The sequence below is a fragment of the Schistocerca serialis genome, chromosome 5 (genome assembly GCF_023864345.2).
Source record: "Schistocerca serialis cubense isolate TAMUIC-IGC-003099 chromosome 5, iqSchSeri2.2, whole genome shotgun sequence".
Lineage (NCBI taxonomy): Eukaryota > Metazoa > Arthropoda > Insecta > Orthoptera > Acrididae > Schistocerca > Schistocerca serialis.
The window spans coordinates 559,905,425-559,928,546 of NC_064642.1; the positions used below are offsets into that span (position 1 = coordinate 559,905,425).

Genomic DNA, 23,122 nt, shown 5'->3' on the forward strand with positions numbered 1-23,122 from the left:
AAACTGTTATTATGTGTGAGCGGCACGATAACAAGAAGAGCATTTCAACGATGCAGTCTAGCCTTTGCAGCCCAGAGCCAGCGGTTCATCACACTTAAAACGTTGCAGGGGGGGGGGGGGGGGGGGGGTCCTCGTTGTCCATGCTGTCTGTGGCTGAGAATTGTCATGAATAAGGAAATGCATGACAAGTACGTTATGTGGGGTTGCATAAAATCAGGCGAAACCTCGCAGCGGACATCCGTACTTGACGGGAGACATTATTGTTCTAGGAATCTTTACGTGCTCACTATAAGCTCAATACTGAAAAGAGCGACGTGACACGATGGACAGGCATACTAGAGACACTACCCAACATGCCTGTGTGAAGCTTCATCAGATTTTCACTGTCGTTTCCAGTTAACGACCTATCGGACCTTACTTTCCATATAGCCCTCGTACATTAAGCAGGTAGAAAGAACGTAATTTCCACATACGAACCTTCCTTCGCATTTTGGTTGTAAATTTTCCAGCTTTCGTACCTGGAAACCGAGCTGGAGCCAATCACATTCGTCTCGTCGAAATTTGTCTCGTTATCATTTAAAGTACGCAGTTTCACCATATTAATAGTCCTCGTTATACCCGCTAGCCCAAACTTTTGAAAATGTAATAATCAAGGCGCGGGTGCGGGGAGGGAGGGTATTTTATGTCCACCTTTTTGAAATACAATAATCTAGACAGGTACTTTATATATTAAAATTTTGAAGAAAATATTTATTGTTTTTTAATTAAGTCTTCGACCAGATTCCAAAAATTCTTTTAATTTTTCAGGTAAACTTAACCGAACAATGTAAGTTTTAGTAATAGATACAACTGTTCACAGCACATATCATTTTCAATATTTCCACGTTTAGGACCGAACATACACATCAGTATCTCTTTAAAACGTGCCGGCCGAAGTGGCCGTGCGGTTAAAGGCGCTGCAGTCTGGAACCGTAAGACCGCTACGGTCGCAGGTTCGAATCCTGCCTCGGGCATGGATGTTTGTGATGTCCTTAGGTTAGTTAGGTTTAACTAGTTCTAAGTTCTAGGGGACTAATGACCTCAGCAATTGAGTCCCATAGTGCTCAGAGCCATTTAAATTTTCTTTAAAACGTGTTTCCTGAGTAAATGTCAACAGTAATAATTGACGACATTTGAATTTTTAAAACGTTGTTGCTAGTAGTCATAAAGTATCCCCCCTCCATTCCACCCTTGGTTTTTTTTTCCAAACGAGGGTGTGTTGGTTTTTTTTCTAAGAGTGTGTGCTAAGGCATATTTTCAGGTTCTGCTCCCTATTTACACACCATTATCTCATCACAGAGTATGTTGCTAATGTAAGTTAATAATAAATAAGGGATTTTGCTTTTTATTTTTTTTAGGGTGGGCGGTAAGTACGATCCCCACCCCTCACTTTGGCAATACACGTTATAAAACGGGTCGGTATTGATAGGACCAATAACGCAGGCTCAGTACCGTCACGTGTTCAGTCGTACACTTTTTTCCACTTTACAAAAATCTGTCACGAGAAACATTGCCGTAACAATTACGCTACAGAACAAATGTTTCCATTGTTTGCTTATGGTAAACCTGAGACTGATTGCCGAAAAATATAACGTGATTACCTTACGTGTACTGTATAATGTAAATCTGAAATCATTCTGAACAATTTCAATAAAATAATTATTAGAGTCACTGCTGAAGGCAGGCTCTGTAGCGCATTACTTAGAAAGAGACACAGGAACATTTTAATGCATCACTAAACACTTCGTCTAATTTTTTCGGTTATAGGACACTATTTCTCAGTAAAGTTGCAATTTGCCAAATATCAAATAAGTTTCTGGTTTTATTTTTGTATATGGCATTAACTGCTGCCGCAACAGCGAAGTAAATATTTCAATTAAACAAATTCGCCAATCTAACACACTTCCGCCCATCGATAAGGAATGCCATCGGCAGTAAACTATAAATTCAACGTTTATGGGCTACAACTATCGTTAGTTAATAATATAAAATACTGTTTGTTGATTGTGTTCCATAACTTTTATAAATAGTAGACATGGTATTATGTAACACCTTGAACTACTGTTCAGTTTATTCTTTATTGTGCGTCGGTTTCACTCAAAGACCATTTTCCAGCAAGAGTTGTGTGTTTATATATGAACAAACACACCAACAATAACATGTTTATGACACGTGATCAATGAAACTCCGCGCCTCTTCGCCGGATCGCTGGTCGCCGTAAATGTCGCAAACTGCTGAGGCGCTATTCATTTGTCAACTGCGTGACGTCAGTGGTCGTGGTTGCGTGAGTGGTACTGGATGCTAGTGGCTTGATGTTTTTGTTGGTTAAGAGTAGTTAAAACTTTGTTTGCCAAGCTGGATAACACAGTGGGCGGTAGATATCTCAATCTACAAGATAACGAATTCGTTCATAATGTCACAACAGATCTGCAGCACTTCGTTACGACACATAAAAATCAGCGAAGGTATGTCTTCTGTGAGCAGTATTGTCGGCGAGTGTATTTGTGTAAAATGATCTTTTGTTTGGTTTGTATATTATGATTGCTTCTCTTCTGAAACAAAAACAGCGAGTGACAGGGAGGGAGAAGTTTACCTGGAGGGGATAAAATAGTGGGGAGCAGGAAGAGGCGTAGCGCCTTGCACGAAAGAGAAAGTGAAAGACTCATAGTGCAAGCGGAGCCCGCTGCAGTACTTACGTCAAGCGTTGAACCACTTTTGCTCTCGATTCTCTTTCAGCGTGCTGATTTTCCCGCCGGTCAGTAACTACAGGCGATTTTTAATCCACAAATTGTGCGAGGAAACGTACACCAACCTGAAAACATTCTCAGTCGGACAAGGCTTGGCAAGAAGAACTGTGGTGTGCTTCCAGGAACATCTAATCAGGTAAACCGCGATGTAAACATTTTCATCCAGGTTGGTCGCTGACATTTCTTCTTATTCTTTTGTATTTTATATGAGTAGATGTGCAGCTAACCCCTCTGTTCCAAGCTACAGTTGTATCTAGAAATGAATGAAATAAATGTTCTAGTCAGAATTTTCTCTTTCTTGATACTTTAAAATGGTGCTTGTATTTCGCTTGTGGACTATCTTGGGAAACAGAGCAGTTTTATTATGGTGTATTCTGTAAGCATTCATTCCAGTGATTGTGTAGTTTCACTTAAAGCAAAATATCTTCTCTAAAATAAGAGTAGTTAACCCTTTTGTTTACTGTAGTTCTACCAAATTTGCATGCATCTTTTATTTAAATCGTTAACCTGGTTAATACTGACTAGATGTGATTCCATCAGGGAGCTGATATTGTAGCATCAAATTAAAAAATTGTGTAGAGAATTAGTATTGTTTAAATTGTCATTGTCATTGACAAGAGATTGTTTCTTGGCAAGTTATTTGCAGAACAACAACAACTATATTATTTCAGTTGACATCCCACCAGGATCTTCCTTGTTGGAATTGGCTGGTCCAGGTTAACACCATTAGTTGGGCTTGGTAAGAAATCTTGATGTATGTATTAAATAATAGTAGCTTCTGCAGTGTATTACAGGCAAACCATTCTCTTTTGACTTGCTTTTTTAACAAAATGAACATTGAGTATGTACATAGAGGTATGTCTGTTGGTAAGTAGATTATCTTTCTGACACTATGTGGCATATAGATTTCAGAAACATATTTTGCCTTGTCATTGATCTTACGTGTGTGATTATTGTTGCATTTGAATGCATTACCTTGGTCAGTCTTCAGGGATGTTAAATTTGATTTAGAGTGTGATAGAGCCACAACCCCTCATCTTGAAATCTTGGCTGGGGGGGAAGGACTTGTCTGTTGCATAACCAAGCTCTAGGTTGAGAGTTGACACAACCAACAAAAGTGAATGTGAAATAGTTTCTGTTACTACCTTGTCAGGTTGAGATTAAACTCAGTGCAGTGGCTGATGGCACCAGCTGTAAATGGGAAATACCTCTATGGTAGCTCTCATCAGCTGCTGCACAGGGTCTCAACTTAGTTTGTGCAGACATAATAGATTGACCTGTGTCATACCAAAGTATAAATTCACTACACATTTAATGAACTTTTCGTTACAAAATCTGAAACTGAAAGGGAAATTAAAAATGCTATATTAGATAATAGACAAACCTCTGAATTGTATTTTAGTTTATATTATGTAGGTCAACATAAATCGTACACAAGCTATGAAAATTGCAAGGGGGCAGGCTCTACTTAACTCTAATTGAAGTTTGTGTAGGCCCATATAGAATAAAATATTCAACAGTAAATTGACATGTGCTACATTGTACCAGTATTTTCTGGCATTTACAGTTTGGAGAATGACATTAGATGCGCTGAACAAATGATTTCATCAAGTTAGTTTATTATATCAAGTCAACAATACATAAATAACTTTAAAGTGTGGCAAAATACTTAGATGGTGGTTTTTTTTATTCATTGCAGTGATGTACAGGCATATGAGGACAATATTTTTTCTGCTCTAACTCCTTTCCAAAGTTCATTGTTTTGTAATAATCATAGTACAGGCAGATCTTATGTATTCCTAAATGAAAACCGCACCCCTTTCAATCATAATTTAGACACACACTCTCTTCCACTCATAGAATATATTATATCATTATATTGTTTCAATCTGCAATAAGAATTTGCCAGTTGTCTTCTCTTTTGTATGCTTTATATGCCTGGTTTGCGTCTTTGATCTCTCTCTTCTTTAATCAACCTAACATTTTTTGTCTTTTTACAAATTATATTGTTGAATACTGAAACTAATGATATGCTACCAACTTCCATTCACATGGCATCCATTTGTTTTGCTATTCCACTATCTTATTGTTTACATCACGTTTAATTATTGTGCTTCATTGCTTGCTTCATTTACTGGCCATGCATTTTTGGAAAAGACAAATGTGCACTACAGTGTGCATCCTATAGATTTCTTCTTTTGATTTTTCTAAGTGTGACTGTGGTGTATTTGGTTCAGGTTTTCATTTTCTAATGTACAGGTAAAGCTGTCATACAGCAAAGGCTGAGTGCGATAAATACAACATAATATACACCTTATTATGACATGAAAACCCTGCTTTGTGAATGGTTCAGCCACTTATTATTTACAACAGAAACCATTGTTGCTAACATGCATTCATTTTTAATACAGTTTTCTATGAATGATTAAAATTACAAATCAATTCTTTTTATATTTTATTGCAAGCCTAAAAGAGAGAAATCTCAGAAGACTATCTTACTGCATAGTCTATTGTGCACACTTACCATACATAAACTTGGAATAATTTTAAGGTCTCCAAGTCACCTTGTCGTTGACAGTTCTGTATATTATCCCATTAATGTAACAGAATTTATTTTGCTGTTGTAATAAACCTGTCTCAATTGCAGATAAAATGAGATTACTTTGAAGAATTAAGCTGGCCACTTTCATACGTTCTTTGACAGGCCACCTAATTATATATGACATCAAAAAGTCATAAAGTCCTATTTGTATCTTCTGTTATCATAAGCAATTTGACATCCATTACCGGCATCATCATAAGTATTCAGCTACATCCAACTGCGCTATTCCTGCATATTTTCTAATGTCACATGTCCAACATATTAGGTCCTCTTCTTGGTCTTATTTTATGTCACAGAGTCCAGCAGATTACTTAAAGCCAGTCATCTGCCTACATGTCCTGTCAACCTTCAATTTCATCATCATTATACATCTTCTACTCCATTTTGACCCATTTGTTTTCTTGTATATCCAAGATATTCTAAACGTATATCACTTCTTTGCTCCGTGAGCAATCCTCAGTGTATGAAATTTGGTTTTTGCATTTTGGGGCCATGTCACACAGTCATTAGGCAAACCTGGTAGAATGCAGTCATTGTTGATCTTGTATGTCGGACATGGAGGAAACTTCATTATTTGAAGATGTCTCCTATAATACTATTATGAATTACTTCTATAAAGAAAGTCTTCAGATTCTAATTTCCCTGAAGATCGTGATCATTATTTTAAATGATTTCACAGTGGCTTGTTCATGATACAAACATTGGACTCATATGTGCCGGTCAGCTTGTGTGAGTTTAGTCTCAAGAGTTCTTTTTTGTGACCATTATTGTGGAGCATGGACTGGGACATGTGTGTAACATTTTAACATGGTTTATGGTCTAAAATTTAATTTATACTGAATAAATGCTATCTTTCTGTGACCATAAAATGGTATCAGCCTAAATATAATTTTAGTAAAATAAAAGTATATAAATGTATTGTGTAAATAAGAAAAATACATGTTTTGCAGAACAGGACTAGGGCAGAATATAAAATCCATCTCTGGTAATATAGAATAAAAAGTTTGTAAATTTACACTCATTTGGAGTCTGAAATGTTTTGTGCATGTAGTTAGTACTCCAATCAGTATTACAGTAATTTCTATACTTCCTTCTGTTAGTTTAATAGTAAAATTATTTCTTCAAGTAATGGAATGGGACATACATTGTGCAATACTGATTTCATATACAAACAAATAAAAAAATAGGACATTCTAACAAAAAAAGGAGAACTGGCTGTATGAAATGGATTGGAATGTCCATGTCTGGTAACGTTCACTAATAGTCAGTATAAGACATATCAAGAATTTGTAGAATATCACTTCTTGGTACCCATGGAGTAGGGTCGATCAAAAGGTGTGGAACAGATCATCAGCTTTGACTGCTTACTAAACTGTGTTAAGTAATGTAATGGTTGTGTGGTGTATTTGCAACAGGCCGTGTGTGAAGAGGGCATTTTGAAGTATGTGGTGATGATTTCTGGTGTTGGATGTGTATGTAGCAAAATTGTTTTTGAATGATGTTAGTGAGTCATTGGACTGGTGAAGTGCCATTTGTCGGGATTCATATTGGAACTAAGTGTTTGGTGATTATTTAGTGAATTATTTTAATCAGGTTACCCTCCATTCAGTGGCTGTTGCACGTAGCGTCTGTTATGGACTTGTAGATTTACAAATTATTTTAATGTCAGTAGCCATTGGCTATAGATGGTTTTTGGCTTTGAAATGATTAGTTTCATGCTTGAAGAGTTAATTTAGTTTTTTGTTTGTTTGTTATGGATAAGACGACAAAGTTTAGCAGCAACCAGCTGTATGCTGTAATGCACAACAGTATGGTGACAGCTAGTAAGTTTTGCAGTTGTGTTGGTTGATGGCTGGATATATGAGGGTACATATTTGTGTTGAAATTACAAAATTAGCGAAAGTTGTTGTTTCGCAGAACAGGGACAAATATATGTGGTGGTGTGTCATGACAATCTGTTCATAGGTGTTCTTGGTTTGAGAAGTCTGTGCTGCTCATTCCTGACTTTTCTAATGAATATCTGGGTTATGTTGTTAGTTGCAGTTAATAAACATAAATTAAGATTGGGATTGGGATTTGGAGTGTGTTTTCACCGTTTTAGTCAAGTTATGTTTGCACCATATAGATCATGTGAAATTTCTGATACAAGTTTTTCTTTTTGCAGATTCATTTCTGTGTTGCTAGCACAGGGTTCACTCTGTCTCGATTTTCTTGTATTGGGGTATTGTGGATTTTTGATAATTTTGGATTTTTGAACAGGTTTTTATTTTGGTATGCCCATAATATTAAGATTGTTGAATGTTTGGTTTTCCCCTGCCCAAAACCCCCTAACTACCAACACTAGTTATGACAGATGTTCTGTTAGTTGCTTTTTCTCCAGTCGAATATATTTTGCATTGTTTTTGTCTGTTTGCGCTATTAATGTGTGACGTCATGGTTGACATATTGTATAAGGGCGAAATAGTGGTGTATGCCATCTTGATGATGTCACGGGTCAAAGCTGATGGTGGTATTGACACTATCAGCTTTAAATGTAAATTTGTTGCTTGCACTTTTCTTTCTAATGAATTTCACTTCTTGTTCATCAGTGCCTACTGTGAGAAATTATTCTGTGAAGTGCTTAATTGACTTTTTGATGGAATGCACTCAGGTTGTTGTACAGGGGTAGGGCATCTACACAATATACAGGAAGAGTGTCTGGTGCTGCATGAAATGAAGAATGAAGCTGTTGAAATTGATTGATGTTTGAGGCTAATTTTAAATAGAACAGTATTACTTCAAGAACAATAGACCTATTCCTAATTGTAGAACTAATAAATTGCATAACTAGTAAATTGCCTGATAAATTATCAAATAGTACTTAATGAACAAATGTTTTGATTTTCTTCTTTTAGTTTTATCAAAGTAGCAACTTGAAGTTGATTAAAAGTAGGCATAATTAAACATCTACTATGTGCCTTTGAACCAGTCTGAAGCTGTGATTGAACAGGACAAGTTACAAAAAATTAGTTCGAAGCTTAGTCTTGCTGATTATTTGTCTATTATGCGATTCCCTCTAGTATTTCTTACTGATGAAACATACCTGCATTGAAGATATTATTAGTATTTTTTAAATAATATAAACTTAATTGTTTTGCTGTTACAGAAAGGGACAATAGAATATACAGTGTTTTGAATGCATTAATAGGCATTTTTGCGTTTAAAACCCAACAGTTAAATTTTACTTGTTAGTAATAAAGTACTATATAATTAAAAAATTACAAAAAAAAATTATGGCAGCATTCTGTAGAAACCTGTTTTCTGAAACTATTGGTCAAGAATTTGCTTTCTTATTAACAGATACCTAGGTTTTCATCCCCAATTACAATGGAATTACTGTGTTCCCATGTGTATTTTATGGAGAGTATCCAAGTTTGGACTCCACTGCAACAAATTTGCCTACAATAAACAGGTTTTTTTTTTTTTAAGTTTTGGTGAGCTTGGTTTTGCTTTTGGTGGAATGACACTCTTCTCTCTGTTGTTTATATGAGTCAACTGAACAATAGCCAATTTTTTGAGAATTTTAAAAATATTATTCTGTCTCATCTTTTATTTCATTCTCACATAACAATTTGGGGTCAGCAGAGATCAGTTTCCTGGCAATTCATATTTTGTTTGAGAGTTGGTTTCTTTCAGAATATTAGGTCTAATGTAACTGGATAGATAAAAAATCTACTCACCAACAGGCAGCAGGAGAAAACACCCATATAAAGGTTAAGGAAATTTGCAAGTTTTCAGAGCTAATGGCTACTCCTCTGGTTTGAGGAGGAATGAAGAGGGATGAAGTAGGACTGGTGAGGTTTAGGAAATTGGGAGAGTTTGGAAGAGTCGTCCAGAACTTTGGGTCAGGGGAGACCTACCGGATGGGATAAGAAGGAAAGACTCGAAACGTCTTCATCCCTCTTCCTTCCCCTTCAACCCTTCTGCCAAAGAAGGAGCCACTGGCTTTGAAAGCTTTGAGGTTTCCTTAATCTATGTACAAGGTGGATGAGCAGTCACACTGTTGTTTTAAATGTCCATAAATTTTTTATTAATGAATATTTGCACATGGAAGAAGTTGTCATTTCTCACGACTGAGAGAATATATGTTGTACACTACAATTGCATACATGCTCATGCGCTGTTGACAAAACAATGTAAACTTATAGGAATGCTATAAATTGATTTCTACAAAAAAGTTACAAGTAACTTTCTGAGGTCAAGTGTGATCCTCTCCTCTAATTCATCAAGAGTGTGTGGGTTTGTTTGGTTCCTATAATTCATCCAGAGTGTGTGGGTTTGTTTGGTACATCTGTTGTTTGGTCCACCTGTTGTTTGGTCCACTCCCACAAGAAAGGGGCATAAGAAGTCGGCACTTCTTGAGGGCCATTGTGTTCCTCTTGCTGCTGCCTCTGCTTAGCGAGTAGATTTTTTTATCTATCTAGTTACATTGTAGTTTCAAAAATTGAAAATTAAATATTTTTGATTTTAAGTCTGCTGCCTATATCCACAGAGTCCAAACTGAGCTTGTGTTAGACCTCCGACAATTGTGTTATCACCTGTACATTAAATACTAGTCTTCCTTTGTGCCTTACAAGAAATCATGTTCAGCATGTAATTGAGAATATTGACGCATTTTGTCTATGTAGGTTAGTTAACATAGCAACTTCGTAGTGCTTAAGTCCATGGAGTAGAATTGCATTCCTTTCAGCACAGTAGACAAGAACTTCAATTCAGTTACTGTTTGTCACTCATGACAAAATTCATTTTTAAAAACATAAGATATTATAGTATCATTGATTTTAAGACCATAAATTTTATATATCTTTTAATTCTGTTTGTATTTAGGAAGCTAGAAAGAAATGCCTCAGATAAACCAACGGTGACAGGTCTGCCCAACCATACAGGAAGAATGGTTGTAGACCGACAACACTTGACAAATAGTGATGAAGGTGCTCCTGTACTCACTTCTGCCACCAAGAAAGGTCAGTTTGATATACATATTATTGATGAGAAAAAATATCGAGCAGTTGTTAAATAAGTACAGAACAAAGTTTTGCGGTCAAAAGTAGACTACTTCAAAAATCATGTGTAGTTATGAGGAATTTGTTGACTGTATAATATACTTTTATGGTATGTTTCTGTCTGTCTGAGCCATATTGTAGTAGCTTTATTTATTTACCAGTGTACCCTCATGGACACATTAATCTCAGTGCTGTGTTATTTCATTTTGAGTGAAAGCCTGTTAACAGCATGCCCCTGTAAAGGGCCATCTATAAAGTTGCAGATGCCATGACAATGGCCCCTGCAGTTTCAGCTATCGTAACAAACATTTTTGAGAATACTTCAGAAAACAAAGTTAAAATTCGGATTTTCTGCTGGGCCTATCTGTGTGACACGTGGCTGGTTTGGTGCACGATATTAACCCATAATTTTTTCCTTCTGATTTCTACAAATTAGACATTTATGTGTTTATTGTCATCAGAGAAAAGCTATCCAACAATCAAAACAAAAAAATAATCAATAATTGAAACAAAAAAGGGCGTAATATATATGTCACACTAGGCATAACATACATTTTAGGCAGAATGTATGACAGCAAGTAAAATAGTACACTGTATGTGATTTACATCAAGTTCAGGTGACAGTACTCACTTTCTGTGATATGGCACAAAACATTCTATGTACAAACCAAGGTCACATTTGCAGCACATTGTTCTTGGGGTTCCTTTACAGTTTTCCGCTACACAGCTTCTTCTTTGTTTCTGTGGCACCATGGCTACCAGATGATTTGTTTCATCATATCTAACGTTGTGCAGTACTCTGCCTTGGTTTGAATTACCTGCAGAGCATCCAGGACCTCTTGGTACTGCTGCATTGGAAGTCAGGTAACATTTCATAGTGTAGTGCCGGAAGTGCAGCTGAGATATATTTATACCAGTCTTTCTATGAAGAAGGGGCACCCATTATGTATAGAGATATCTAGAAGCCATGTAAAAATTGGCCACCTCCATTTCTTTCCTCTGACACTCACTCTATATAACGCTACGTTTTCATCCATTCAGTCAGTTCCTCCCATATTATTGTTGTATTCTCCAATTACATTAGGCTCTTGACAAGGCAATCGCCAGAAACATTAAGAAACTAATTAAAACATGGTGGAGACAAGCTACTGAAAGATCACATTCTGCAGCACCTTTCACAGTGGAAGAACTGAAAACGGCTATCTCGAACATCAAAACTAGGAAGGCAGCTGGGCCAGATGAGTTATACCCAGAATTTATTAAGTGTAGTGGGAAAAATGTTATCAACTGGCTCGTGAACTTCTATAATAACATCCTTGAAGAAGGCTGAGTGCCTAAGATATTCAAAAGATCTAAAGTATTGCCAATATTAAAACCTGGGAAAACACCAGACAAGCCTGAACATTTTAGACCAGTCTCTCTCCTGAGCACCTGCTTCAAATTCTTGGAGAGACTCTTGTATAATCGTATTGGGATGACTGTAAATGAAAGAATCCCCATCGAGCAGGCTGGTTTTCGACCAAAACATAACTGTTGCGACCAAGTACTGGCTTTAACAACACATATCAAGAACGGTTATGAACGGAAACTTAAAACAGCTGTTGCATTTGTAGATTTAATCGCTGCATACAATACTGTGTGGAGGCATGGTCTTCTTAGCAAGATACTTGAGATATCCCTTGCCAGACCTTGTACAAATTACTAAGTGATATGCTCAGCAATAGAACCCTTGAAGTTCATCCAGAAGGAAAGAAGAGTCGAACCATTGTTTCAAACAACGGCTTACCACAAGGTTCTGTATTGGCACCATTACTTTTCAATGTGTACATAAGCGACATACCAACAACAAATGCGCAGAAGTTCTGTTACGCAGATGACATGGCCCTGGCTGTGCAACATGAAAGTTTTGAACAGTGTGAAAACTCCCTTAACCAAGACCTCGGAGCAATGGGTAAATATTTCAGATCTTGGAGATTAATTCCTAACCCAATAAAGTCAGAAGTTACAGTGTTTCATTTAAACAACCAACAGGCAACCCGATCCCTTGACGTTACCTTTGCTGGTAGAAAGTTAAAGCCCAACCCAAACCCAAAATATCTTGGTATTAAATTGGATAGATCGCTTACATTCAAACCACACCTAATAGATACTAGCTGGGGAGCTGATGTACATACTCTGTAGCGCTGGTATACTCTGTTGGGGAATATTGCAGCCCTGTTTGGCTTAACAGCAGCCACATGTTTAAAGTGTATACTCAATTAAACAATACCATGAGAACCACAACTGGGACCATTAAATCCACCCCACTACCTAGGCTTCCTGTTCTCTGCAGTACAGCTCCACCGCATCTTAAGCGGCAAACCGCCTTAGTTAATGAATGGCGTAAAATCTCCTCCAATACCAACCTTCCAATCCATCAGGACATTGCCCCAAATCTTTCCCGACTAAGATCTAGAAGACCACCATGGAGAACAGCTCAAAACCTTATGGCTATGTCTTATGATGCTATGGATTCATGGAAAAATGAACGGTCTCAGACTGGACTATCCAAGAACTGCAGTGAAATATAACCTGGTGAAAACCTACCTGGTACAGACCTGCCAAGAAGAACTTGGGTTATACTCAATAGACTCAGAACTGGTCATGGCAGAAGTGGCGAGATGCTCTGTAGATGGAGCATATGAGATTCACCACAGTGCGATTGTGGACATCCAGAGCAAACGATCCAGCACATCATTCAGGAATGCCCTAAACGTGTGTTTAAAGGATCCATTCGAGAAATTTATGCAGCCTCCCCAGCAGCCGTCGAGTGGATGGAAAACCTAGACATAGGACTTTAAAGAGACACTATAGATTCCATATATGTGATTGCTGAATGACCTTATAGCAACAATTTCTATATGATAATTTTATCTTACCTATGACAAGATACCTTATTGTAACAACCTGTGTATGCCTACTTTATCCTTAATTGAATGTCCATAAGACGAGACATTATGTATGTGTTATAATGTATGTTGATTTTATCTTTATCTGTCTGTGTGTATTTAAACATGAAACCATTTGTACTTGAAAACCACATACAAGTATTTGTTTCTTCTCTTGTCTAGAGTATCGGGCAATGGTGCTGAGTGGACTGATACCCTGGCTTGTGGAAGCAATTGTTACTGTAGAATTATCTAGCCATCTGGCAATGATTATTCCACTTTCCTTGCTGCTCTTGTAATAAAAATCTCTCTTATTCCTTTTGGACATAGTGTTAGAAGGTATGAGATGACACTCTTTAGGCAGACGATTTTCACGAATAGTCCCAGTTGCACCAAAACCTCGTTGCTTCGGGTAAATCAACAATGTTTGTGATGTAAACATGTTGTCAAAATAAAACCTGTAGGGAAGATGTTTGCTCTTTTCAGGAAGAGAATTAGACACAATGCTTTGTACCCAAATCTAATGGGCTTACCTTTCAGAAACTGTTTACATCCTTGTCTGCCAAAATACTTTATCATGCTCTCATCATAAGACAAATCTTGCTCAGGCTGAAAGTGGAGAGCAAACTTTTTTCTTAGCATATTTATTAATGGACGAAGTTTCCACATTCTATCATTAGCATCTATTTTTGTGTTGTCACACGAGTGAATGAGTCTCATAATTGTTTCAAACCTGTCCCTTCTCATTGTACTGTGGTCCAATTCGTTTCTCATGTCCAATCCAGAATGCCAGTAATATCTTCTGTTAGGTAAAGGATTATAGCCAGAAAGAATTAGAATTCATAGAAAACCTTTTATCTCTTCATATGTTATATTTGGATCTGAGCAGTTCTTGAACAAAGCATACTTCATCAATTCAGTGAGAAGAAATTCAATTACTTCGTCATTCCAAAATAATTCGAAGCACTGAACTGGAGACAAGTTTCTGTATTTACTATAATCACTCTCAGAAAATACAGAACTAACATCACGCAGATCCTTGTTGTTGGTGTATTTTTTCCCAATCTCTGATTACAGTTTTTAAGATCTGTGACTTGCTTCAGGAGGTTCAATAAATAAATCTGTTGCATCTTCTTCCTCCCCTTCAAGAATAACCAGGATCTCATGGAGAGATAGACCTCTAAAGAGAACAAATCATTATTTTCACTGTTTTGCCTAGCGTGACATATATGCAACACAAAATTAAAACTGTATTTGGAGCCACAAAAAATAAGAATGGCATTTTGTAAATAACCATTAACATAAATTTCAGTACTTTTAACATTATAATCAACCATAATTTAAACAAATTGTATTATAATTTGCTATAAAATATGACACTTCTTATTCCAAGACATAATCTCACTCAAAAAAGTCTTCCGTACTTGTAGCGCCAGTCACTGGCCACTTAATGCTTGCAACTGACTGAAACCTACCTAAACGTGAACAACAAAGCCTCCTTATCTGAAAAGCCATACAACAATAGCCACTCCAAACGCAGGCATTGTTGCCAACGAGAGAAAACGACGACAGGCTGTTCCGTGACATGTATGTTACGCTAGGCAGAAATGGGTTAATATACTGCCGCTAGTCACGTGAATTGCATACATGTAACTAAAGTTCCTGTGCAGTTTTTAAGCACCTGACACTACCCCCCCTGTTGAAGTACAAACTGGATGTTTGTCAGCTTATCATGATGACTTGAAACATTCTTGTAACAGTTAAGAGTTGTCTGTAAATGATTGCACATTCCACTATCCAGCAGAGAATAAAGCTGCTTTGAATATTAATACATATAACTCCGCTTTTCGTATGAAGGTCATATAGCAAGGTAAGGTGTGTTCTCAGAAAATGTGGCCTCAGGTAGTTAACAGTTCCCTGTGAAAATTGTTGACCTACTGTTATTCAAAATATAACCCATATAAAGTGTGTCAGTGGAAAATTAAATGATTGTAAGTACAGGGTAGCAAATTAAAACAGTTGCTGAGAATAGGGCACTGCCCACTAGTAAATGGGTCCACTGGTATGTGTTGTTGGTGACTTCAGTCTTAGTGCACCACACTGCATTTCATATACCATTGAGAATCCATCCCCATTATTTTACTTCACATTATTGACATAAATTGTTTTGACCTTCCTTATATTGAGATTAGTGAGGGATTTTATTATTCCATTTGTTTTTTAAAGGTTAGCTATTATCGATTGCAGCAGCTTATTATATCCACTGAATCTTTGGCTGAATTAAAATATATCCCATTAATTCCAAATTCTAAATTGCCTCATTTAGTGTATTTTATGGACTATAAGACACACTTTTTTCTTTGAAAAATTGCCTCCAAAATTCAGGTATCTCTTACACTTGAAATTAATATAAAAATATCCAATGTTTGAGCTTGCTAACACTGTCTCCCTCCCACCCTGCCGTCACAAACCCATAACATTGTCTAGGCTATGATGTGTCATTGCGGTCTATGGTGCCAGTGAACTTGAATTGAAAGTGATTTTTATTATAGGCAACAGTACAATATTTTTGTTAGTAATTAGGTTCATAATGGAAGAAAATGAAAGGTATTTATATGATGTAGGCTATAAATTTAAAGTAATGGCGCATGCAGAACAACAGGGAAACAGTGCAGTTGAGTGGTATTTCGGCCCTCCACCAACAGAAAAAGATCATTCGCAATTGGTAGGTAGTAAAGAAGAACTGAAAAAAAGGAGGAAGACTAAATGTGCAAATAGAGAACTGAATGCAAAATGGCCAAAATTAAAAGGTATTAAAATCGATTCAAGGACGCCGTCAAAATGGCATTGGAATTAATACAGAAGTGATTCAAATGTGCGCTTGTAAGCTAGTGCTACAGTGGTACTTACACAGACTTGAAGAATGGAGTTGGTTGGTGCTACATGTTTATGAAGTGTTATGGACTTTGCGTGCAAACCAAAATATCTCAGAAAATGCCACAAGAGTATGGAGAGGAAAATATTAGCTTTCCATTGCTTCATTAGACAACATTGAAAGAAAACCAGTGTGGAACTAAGACAAGTAGCGAATATGATCAAATTCCTCTTATTTTCGATGTGCCGAGTAACAAAACTGTTGCCATGAAAGGTGTTAAATTGTAACTAAAAAAACTAGTTGACATGAAAAATGCACTACACTGTTGTCCTTTCATGTTGTGCTGATTGTACTAAACATAATCCAGTGTTCATTTTCAAGTGCAAAACAATGCCAAAACCTCCTGAGATACCGCCAGGTGGTGTCGTTCATGTACATGACAAGGATCGGATGGATGAGGCTGGTATGAAATTATGGATTATCGGTGTGTGGAAGAGAATAAAAGGTGTTCTATTGAAGAAGAGTTCTCTTGTGCTAGATCAGTCAGTAGTCATTGGAAGATTTCTGTGAAAGAGAAACTTGAGACAGCGAAGTGCAGAGCTTGCTTTTATTCCGGGAGGACTTACTTCACAATTGCAACTTCTTGATGTCTCAATAAATAAAACATTTAAAGTGTAAATGAGAGAGGAATGGAACAATTGGGTGATGGTTGAAACAAATTTGAATTCACACTGAAGGGAACTTTAAAACAACCTACAATCAAACCAGTATGTCAGTGGATAAAACAGTCGTCTAGAGTGAAAGAAGACATTGTGAACTATTTCAAGAAGTGCAGTATAACTAACACTCTCGATGTCAGTGAAGACCATATGAAGAGGGCAATGGTGACGAAGGAGGAGGTTCGGATGATTATTTTCAGGGATTTTAAAGGTCATTTCAATTTCATAAACTAAGATTTTCTTTTAAATCCGTCTTTTCAGTCTAATGATAAAAAATTTCGCTTTTTTAGTCCATAAAATGTGTGTGTGTGTGTGTGTGTGTGTGTGTGTGTGTGTGTGTGTGTGTGTAAACAAAAGAAATCATAAGATACGTCAGTTGTCTGGCAGTGTAGTACTTGTTTAACTTTACAAATTTAAAATAAATTTCAGTGAGGTCCAGTGCACCTTTAAATATATACCGCCCACCTGCTTTGCGCAAACGGAATGAAGCCTTGGAGGTCTCAAGCTGTGATTCTAGTCCAGAGATTGTTCCTGTCCAAAAGGCCGAGAGACTCAGGTATGCCGTGCACTAATGATAGGTGGCTCCACATAGTTTGTTTCCTGTTAACAAAATATAGATGATACAGCAAGAGTGTATCGATAATTGTTACAGACCTCAAGTTTAAAATATTTAATGAAAATGGCAGATAATTCTTTCTAACAATATTACAGGAATATTTTTTTGTACTTTGTCAGTTAGATAATTCAGAAGGCATAAGAAAAATTTGTAACAAATAAGACTGAAATTTGTGTTGGATAATGACTGGTCAGTGGGTTTTTATTGAAAGAAAGTATGTACGTAAGAAGAATGCAGCATACTTAGGTCATGATGAACTCTATAGAGTAGAAGCCATGTCCAAGCACATTGAATAATACAAGCAAAATTTGAAATTGTTTCTAAGCAACGGATTATTCTCTTTTTGTAGCCTGTGTGGGTAATCATACACAAGTATATATTCTTTGTGATTACAAGATGATGTAATATTCATTTTTCATGTGATAGGAGTTGTATTCAACCATACCTGTTATGTTACTTAGGTTCTAGCTAAGAACACTGGAAAAAAGTTGGTTCTAGCGAAGAACACTGGAAAAAAAGTTCATTACAGTATCATTCTTACCTTCTCCTTCTGAAACTCTGTTCTAGCACCTGTACAAAATACTTGTCCCATGCCATCAGGAGGCATAAGACAGCTTTCTGTCAACCGAGTCTTCATTTGGGAAAAGCTGCAAGTCTCTTGCGACACCATGGGGTTATGGGGTTATAAGGGAGGAGTTTCTCTCTCTCTCTCTCTCTCTCTCTCTCTCTCTCTCTCTCTCTCTCTCTCCCCTTTTTTTTGAGTTTAATCTGGCTAAGTAGATTGTTTATTTATTTATTTATTTATTTCTTACTCATGTGCTGATGTGAGACCGTGAAACAAATCCCTCTTGTTGGGTCTTCATCTTGGGCTTATGTGTTGGAGCACCACTGTGACTTGATACAGGTATTATTCAAGAAACCAGTTCCCAGATTGTTTTTGTAATCAAAGAACCAAACATTTCAACATTCTGTTAGAATGAGTAAAACAGCAACAATCCTTGTCTTAACATACGAATTTGTGGACTGCAATGTTGTAACTTCATTTTTGAACACCTTCTTACTTGGAAACTATGGTACATCACCATTGTACATTGTAATAAAGCTATTGCCTCATCTGATAATGCTATCCATATGTCACTGTAAGATGGTACTTTCCACCCCTCTCACGTGTTTTCCCAGCACCAGTTTTGTACATGCATATCACTGGTATTTACGTGCATTAGGGAATTTCCTGGTTATTCATATTTTTTCCACTGACATTTTCAAAAATATTGTTATGTTACTGATAGCCATATCTGTACTGTGAACAAAAAGTGAATTCTTGCAGTCATTGAGAGAAATACAGAAACAGTTCATCTAGATTATCATAAATGTGAAACTTGAATTCATCTGTCTTAAGTCTGTCTTTGGATGCAGTGTTGTTCTGTCAATATTTTTATGTAACATTTGTTATGTTTGTTTGGAATATAAATACATTTTTCATAGGTACACTCAAAAGACTCAGCAAGGTAGTGGAGGGAAGTAGGAGAATCACTTTGTTGTTGTTGTGGTCTTCAGTCCTGAGACTGGTTTGATGCAGCTCTCCATGCTTCTCTATCCTGTGCAAGCTTCTTCATCTCCCAGTACCTACTGCAGCCTACATCCTTCTGAATCTGCTTAGTGTATTCATCTCTTGGTCTCCCTCTACGATTTTTACCCTCCACGCTGCCCTCCAGTACTAAATTGGTGATCCCTTGATGCCTCAGAACATGTCCTACCAACCAATCCCTTCTTCTAGTCAAGTTGTGCCACAAATTCCTCTTCTCCCCAATTCTATTTAATACCTCCTCATTAGTTATGTGATATACCCATCTTATTTTCAGCATTCTTCTGTAGCACCACATTTCGAAAGCTTCTATTCTCTTCTTGTCCAAACTATTTATCGTCCATGTTTCACTTTCATCATGGCTACACTCCATACAAATACTTTCAGAAAAGACTTCCTGGCATTTACATCTATATTCGATGTTAACAAATTTCTCTTCTTCAGAAACGCTTTCCTTGCCATTGCCAGTCTACATTTTATATCCTCTCTACTTTGACCATCATCAGTTATTTTGCTCCCCAAGAAGCAAAACTCCTTTACTACTTTAAGTGTCTCATTTCCTAATCTAATTCCCTCAGCATCACCCGACTTAATTCTACTACATTCCATTATCCTCGTTTAGCTTTTGTTGATGTTCATCTTATATCCTCCTTTCAAGACACTGTCCATTCCATTCAACTGCTCTGCCAAGTCCTTTGCTGTCTCAGACAGAATTACGATGTCATCCGCGAATTCGCATTAGTATTTTGCAGCTGTGACTTATTAAACTGATAGTTCGGTAATTTTCACATCTGTCAACACCTGCTTTCTTTGGGATTGGAATTATTATATTCTTCTTGAAGTCTGAGGGAATTTCGCCTGTCTCATACATCTTGCTCACCAGATGATGGAATTTTGTCAGCACCGGCTCTCCCAAGGCTGTCAGTAGTTCTAATGGAATGTTGTCTACTCCCGGGGCCTTGTTTTGACTTAGGCCTTTCAGTGCTCTGTCAGACTCTTCACGCAGTATCATATCTCCCATTTCATCTTCATCTACATCCTCTTCTATTTCCATGATATTGTCCTAGAGAACATCGCCCATGTATAGACCCTCTATATACTCCTTCCACCTTTCTGCTTTCCCTTCTTTGCTTAGAACTGGGTTTCCATCTGAGCTCTTGATATTCATGCAAGTGGTTCTCTTTTCTCCAAAGGTCTCTTTAATTTTCCTGTAGGCAGTATCTATCTTACCCCTCTGGAGATAAGCCTCTACATCCTTAAATTTGTCCTCTAGCCATCCCTGCTTCGGCATATTGCACTTCCTGTTGGTCTCATTTTTCAGACATTTGTATTCCCACTATAAATTGGAAAAAGACATGTTGTGATGTGCAGTTGCTACCAACTTTCATAGTCACATCTGTGTTTAGTATACCGTATTTACTCGATTTTAAGCCGCACTTTTTTTGTTTTGTTTTTGTAATCCAAAAAACCGCCAGTGGCTTAAAATTGATTGCAAAGTAAGCGGAAGTTCTGAGAAATGTTGATAGGTGCCGCCACAACTAACTTCTGTCGTCGAATATATGTAGCGGTACACAGGCATGCTTTGCAGGCACAAAGATAAATACTGGCGCCAAAACCTCTGCGTCAGTAAATAAATTAAAAAGAAAAAAGGTAGAAGACGAGCTTTTTTCTCTGCCTCGAGTTTCGACCACTGCATTTTCATGCATTATCCAACAAAGTAAATAGAAATTCCGTGTTGTTCATCTTCGAATGTAGCAGCCTTTCAAATATTCGTAGCAACAGAAATAAATTTCTTTACACAAAAATACCAACGTTGCACAAGGCTTTAGGATTGTTGCAAGAGTTGATACGCTGGGGCTCATTAAGACTTCACATAGCAGCACCTATTGCTTCGTGAAATTTTGTGAAGTGCTTGTCAGTGTTAGTGAACCATAATGAAGCGCTTTCATTGTAGTACCTAATTCAAGATGGGAGTTTTTCTTTTGCGGAACAAAGTTCTAATTGTGCTGCAGACCTGCGATACGGGATTGATGAGAGCAACGTCAGGGGATGGCGACTGCGGAGAGACAAATTATTTTAATGTTCAAGTAGCAGGAAAGCATTTAGTGGGCCAAAGTGTGGCCTATATCATGCACTAGAAGTGATTTTAAATTAATTTGTTAAGGAACAGCGTCAGAAATTCCTGCCTATGAATGCCGAAATTTTAAAAATTAAAGCACGTGAAATTGCTAGAGAGCAAAAAATGAAAAATTTTAAGACTAGTCGCAACTGGATTTATCTGTTAATGAAGCGCTGGGGTTTTTCACTTTGGAGGCGAACTTCAGTTGCACAGAAGCAGCCGAAAAATTATGAAGAAAAACTTGTGTAATTTCAGCACTTCATAATTAGACGGTGCACAGAAAAGCAGTACCTTCTTGGTCAGATAGGAAATGCCAACCAAATTCCCATATATTTTGACATACCATCTAATTATATGATTGATGCCCAAGGAAAGAAAGACATAAGTGTTCTTACATCATGGGGTGAAAAACAGCGGATGTCCGTCATGCTTGCTTGTACAGCAGATGGACATAAATTACCCCATTTATAGTTTTCAAGCAAAAGACTTTACCGAGATCGGAAGTGTTTCCAAAAACTGTAATTGTACGAGCAAACGAAACTGGGTGGTTTTCGGAGGACATGGTGCTGGAATGGATTAGGCGTGTGTGGAATCGTCGTCCTGGCGCAATGCTTGGTTTACACAGTCTGTTGATATTAGATGCATACGCAATCCATACAGCACCTGCAGTAAAACGAAAATTAGAGGAAAGCAAAACAGACTTGGCAGTAATTCCAGGCGGGATGATGTCAGTTCTACAACCACTTTGACGTTTGTTTGAATAAACCATTTAAGGACAAGCTTAAACGCCTGTACACAGACTGGCTTTCGAAAAGTGACAGACAACTGACACCAACAGGGCATGTAAAACGCCCAAGTTTGTCACAAGTGTCCCAATGGATTTATGATGCATGGAAGTGTGTTCCAAATCAGACTGTGCAACAAGCATTTAAAAAATGTTCGATATCCAATGCACTAGATGGTATGGGGGACGATGCTCTGTATGAAGAAATGAGCAAAAAGAATAGAGTGATAGTGATTCAGAATCATTACTGATATTTTAAACATTTCGTATAAGATGTATTACAAACCTAATAAAATTTTGTTTTAAATTTCAGCATTTAATTTCTAAGTTATTTTTATTCTTACTCTGTAAGTGTTGCTAGTCTGCGTTGCACAGGGTAGAAACCGTGGAGAGCTGCATCAATCCAGTCTACAGGCTGAAGACAACAACAATACACTCTGCATTTGAAGTCATCACTAAAAATCTACTACGAAAATATGACTGGCAAGACAGTTTGGGATGTATGTCAATATGGCCAACTCTACATTCTGAATTTTTTCCTACCTGTGACAAGAGGTGGTTGCTAATAGGAACTTTTATGAATCGTGAATCACATGCAGTATTCTCTTCACCATAAGAATAATATGAATGTAAACACTATGCCATGTATTCTTTCGTGTATGCTGCTATCTCATTTAAATCCTGTCTGCCTAATAAACTACGAAACTAGAGTGAGAGAACAGCAAACGCAGAGGAATATACATATCATGTCATGTTTATATTTGTATGATTCTTATTCTGAATAGTGATACAGGTGGAAATTAGGCATGGCAACTGACTAGATTTTTAAATCTAAGATGACTCTAATTTCTGTGCCGAATGTGATGTACTAAAGAGGCATCTGCAAAGATTTTCATACGGAGAAAATTTTTCGCCAACTCTCGTTCAGAACATCTATCATACACAGTCTATTATTTGGTTCTTGTTGGTCATTATCAAAGAAAGCAGCAGTGAAGTAACAACAAATAGCAGTGTCTTGCCATTGCCATTGTTTAGCTAATGAGAAAATTCCTCTCTCTCTCTCTCTC

General features: G+C 37.2%; 1 protein-coding gene across 1 annotated transcript in view; it reads left to right on the forward strand.

Annotated features, from left to right (window-relative positions):
• Positions 1 to 2,352: 2,352 nt before the first annotated feature.
• The window catches only part of LOC126480850 (uncharacterized), a gene marked incomplete at its 5' end in the record, with an annotated part of 52,670 nt that continues 31,900 nt past the window's right edge, over positions 2,353 to 23,122 (forward strand). The window contains 4 exons of the mRNA XM_050104212.1: positions 2,353 to 2,504; positions 2,776 to 2,922; positions 10,255 to 10,391; positions 17,381 to 17,507. Coding sequence (XP_049960169.1) covers positions 2,353 to 2,504; positions 2,776 to 2,922; positions 10,255 to 10,391; positions 17,381 to 17,507 — 563 coding nt within the window. The remainder of the gene's footprint in view (positions 2,505 to 2,775; positions 2,923 to 10,254; positions 10,392 to 17,380; positions 17,508 to 23,122) is intronic.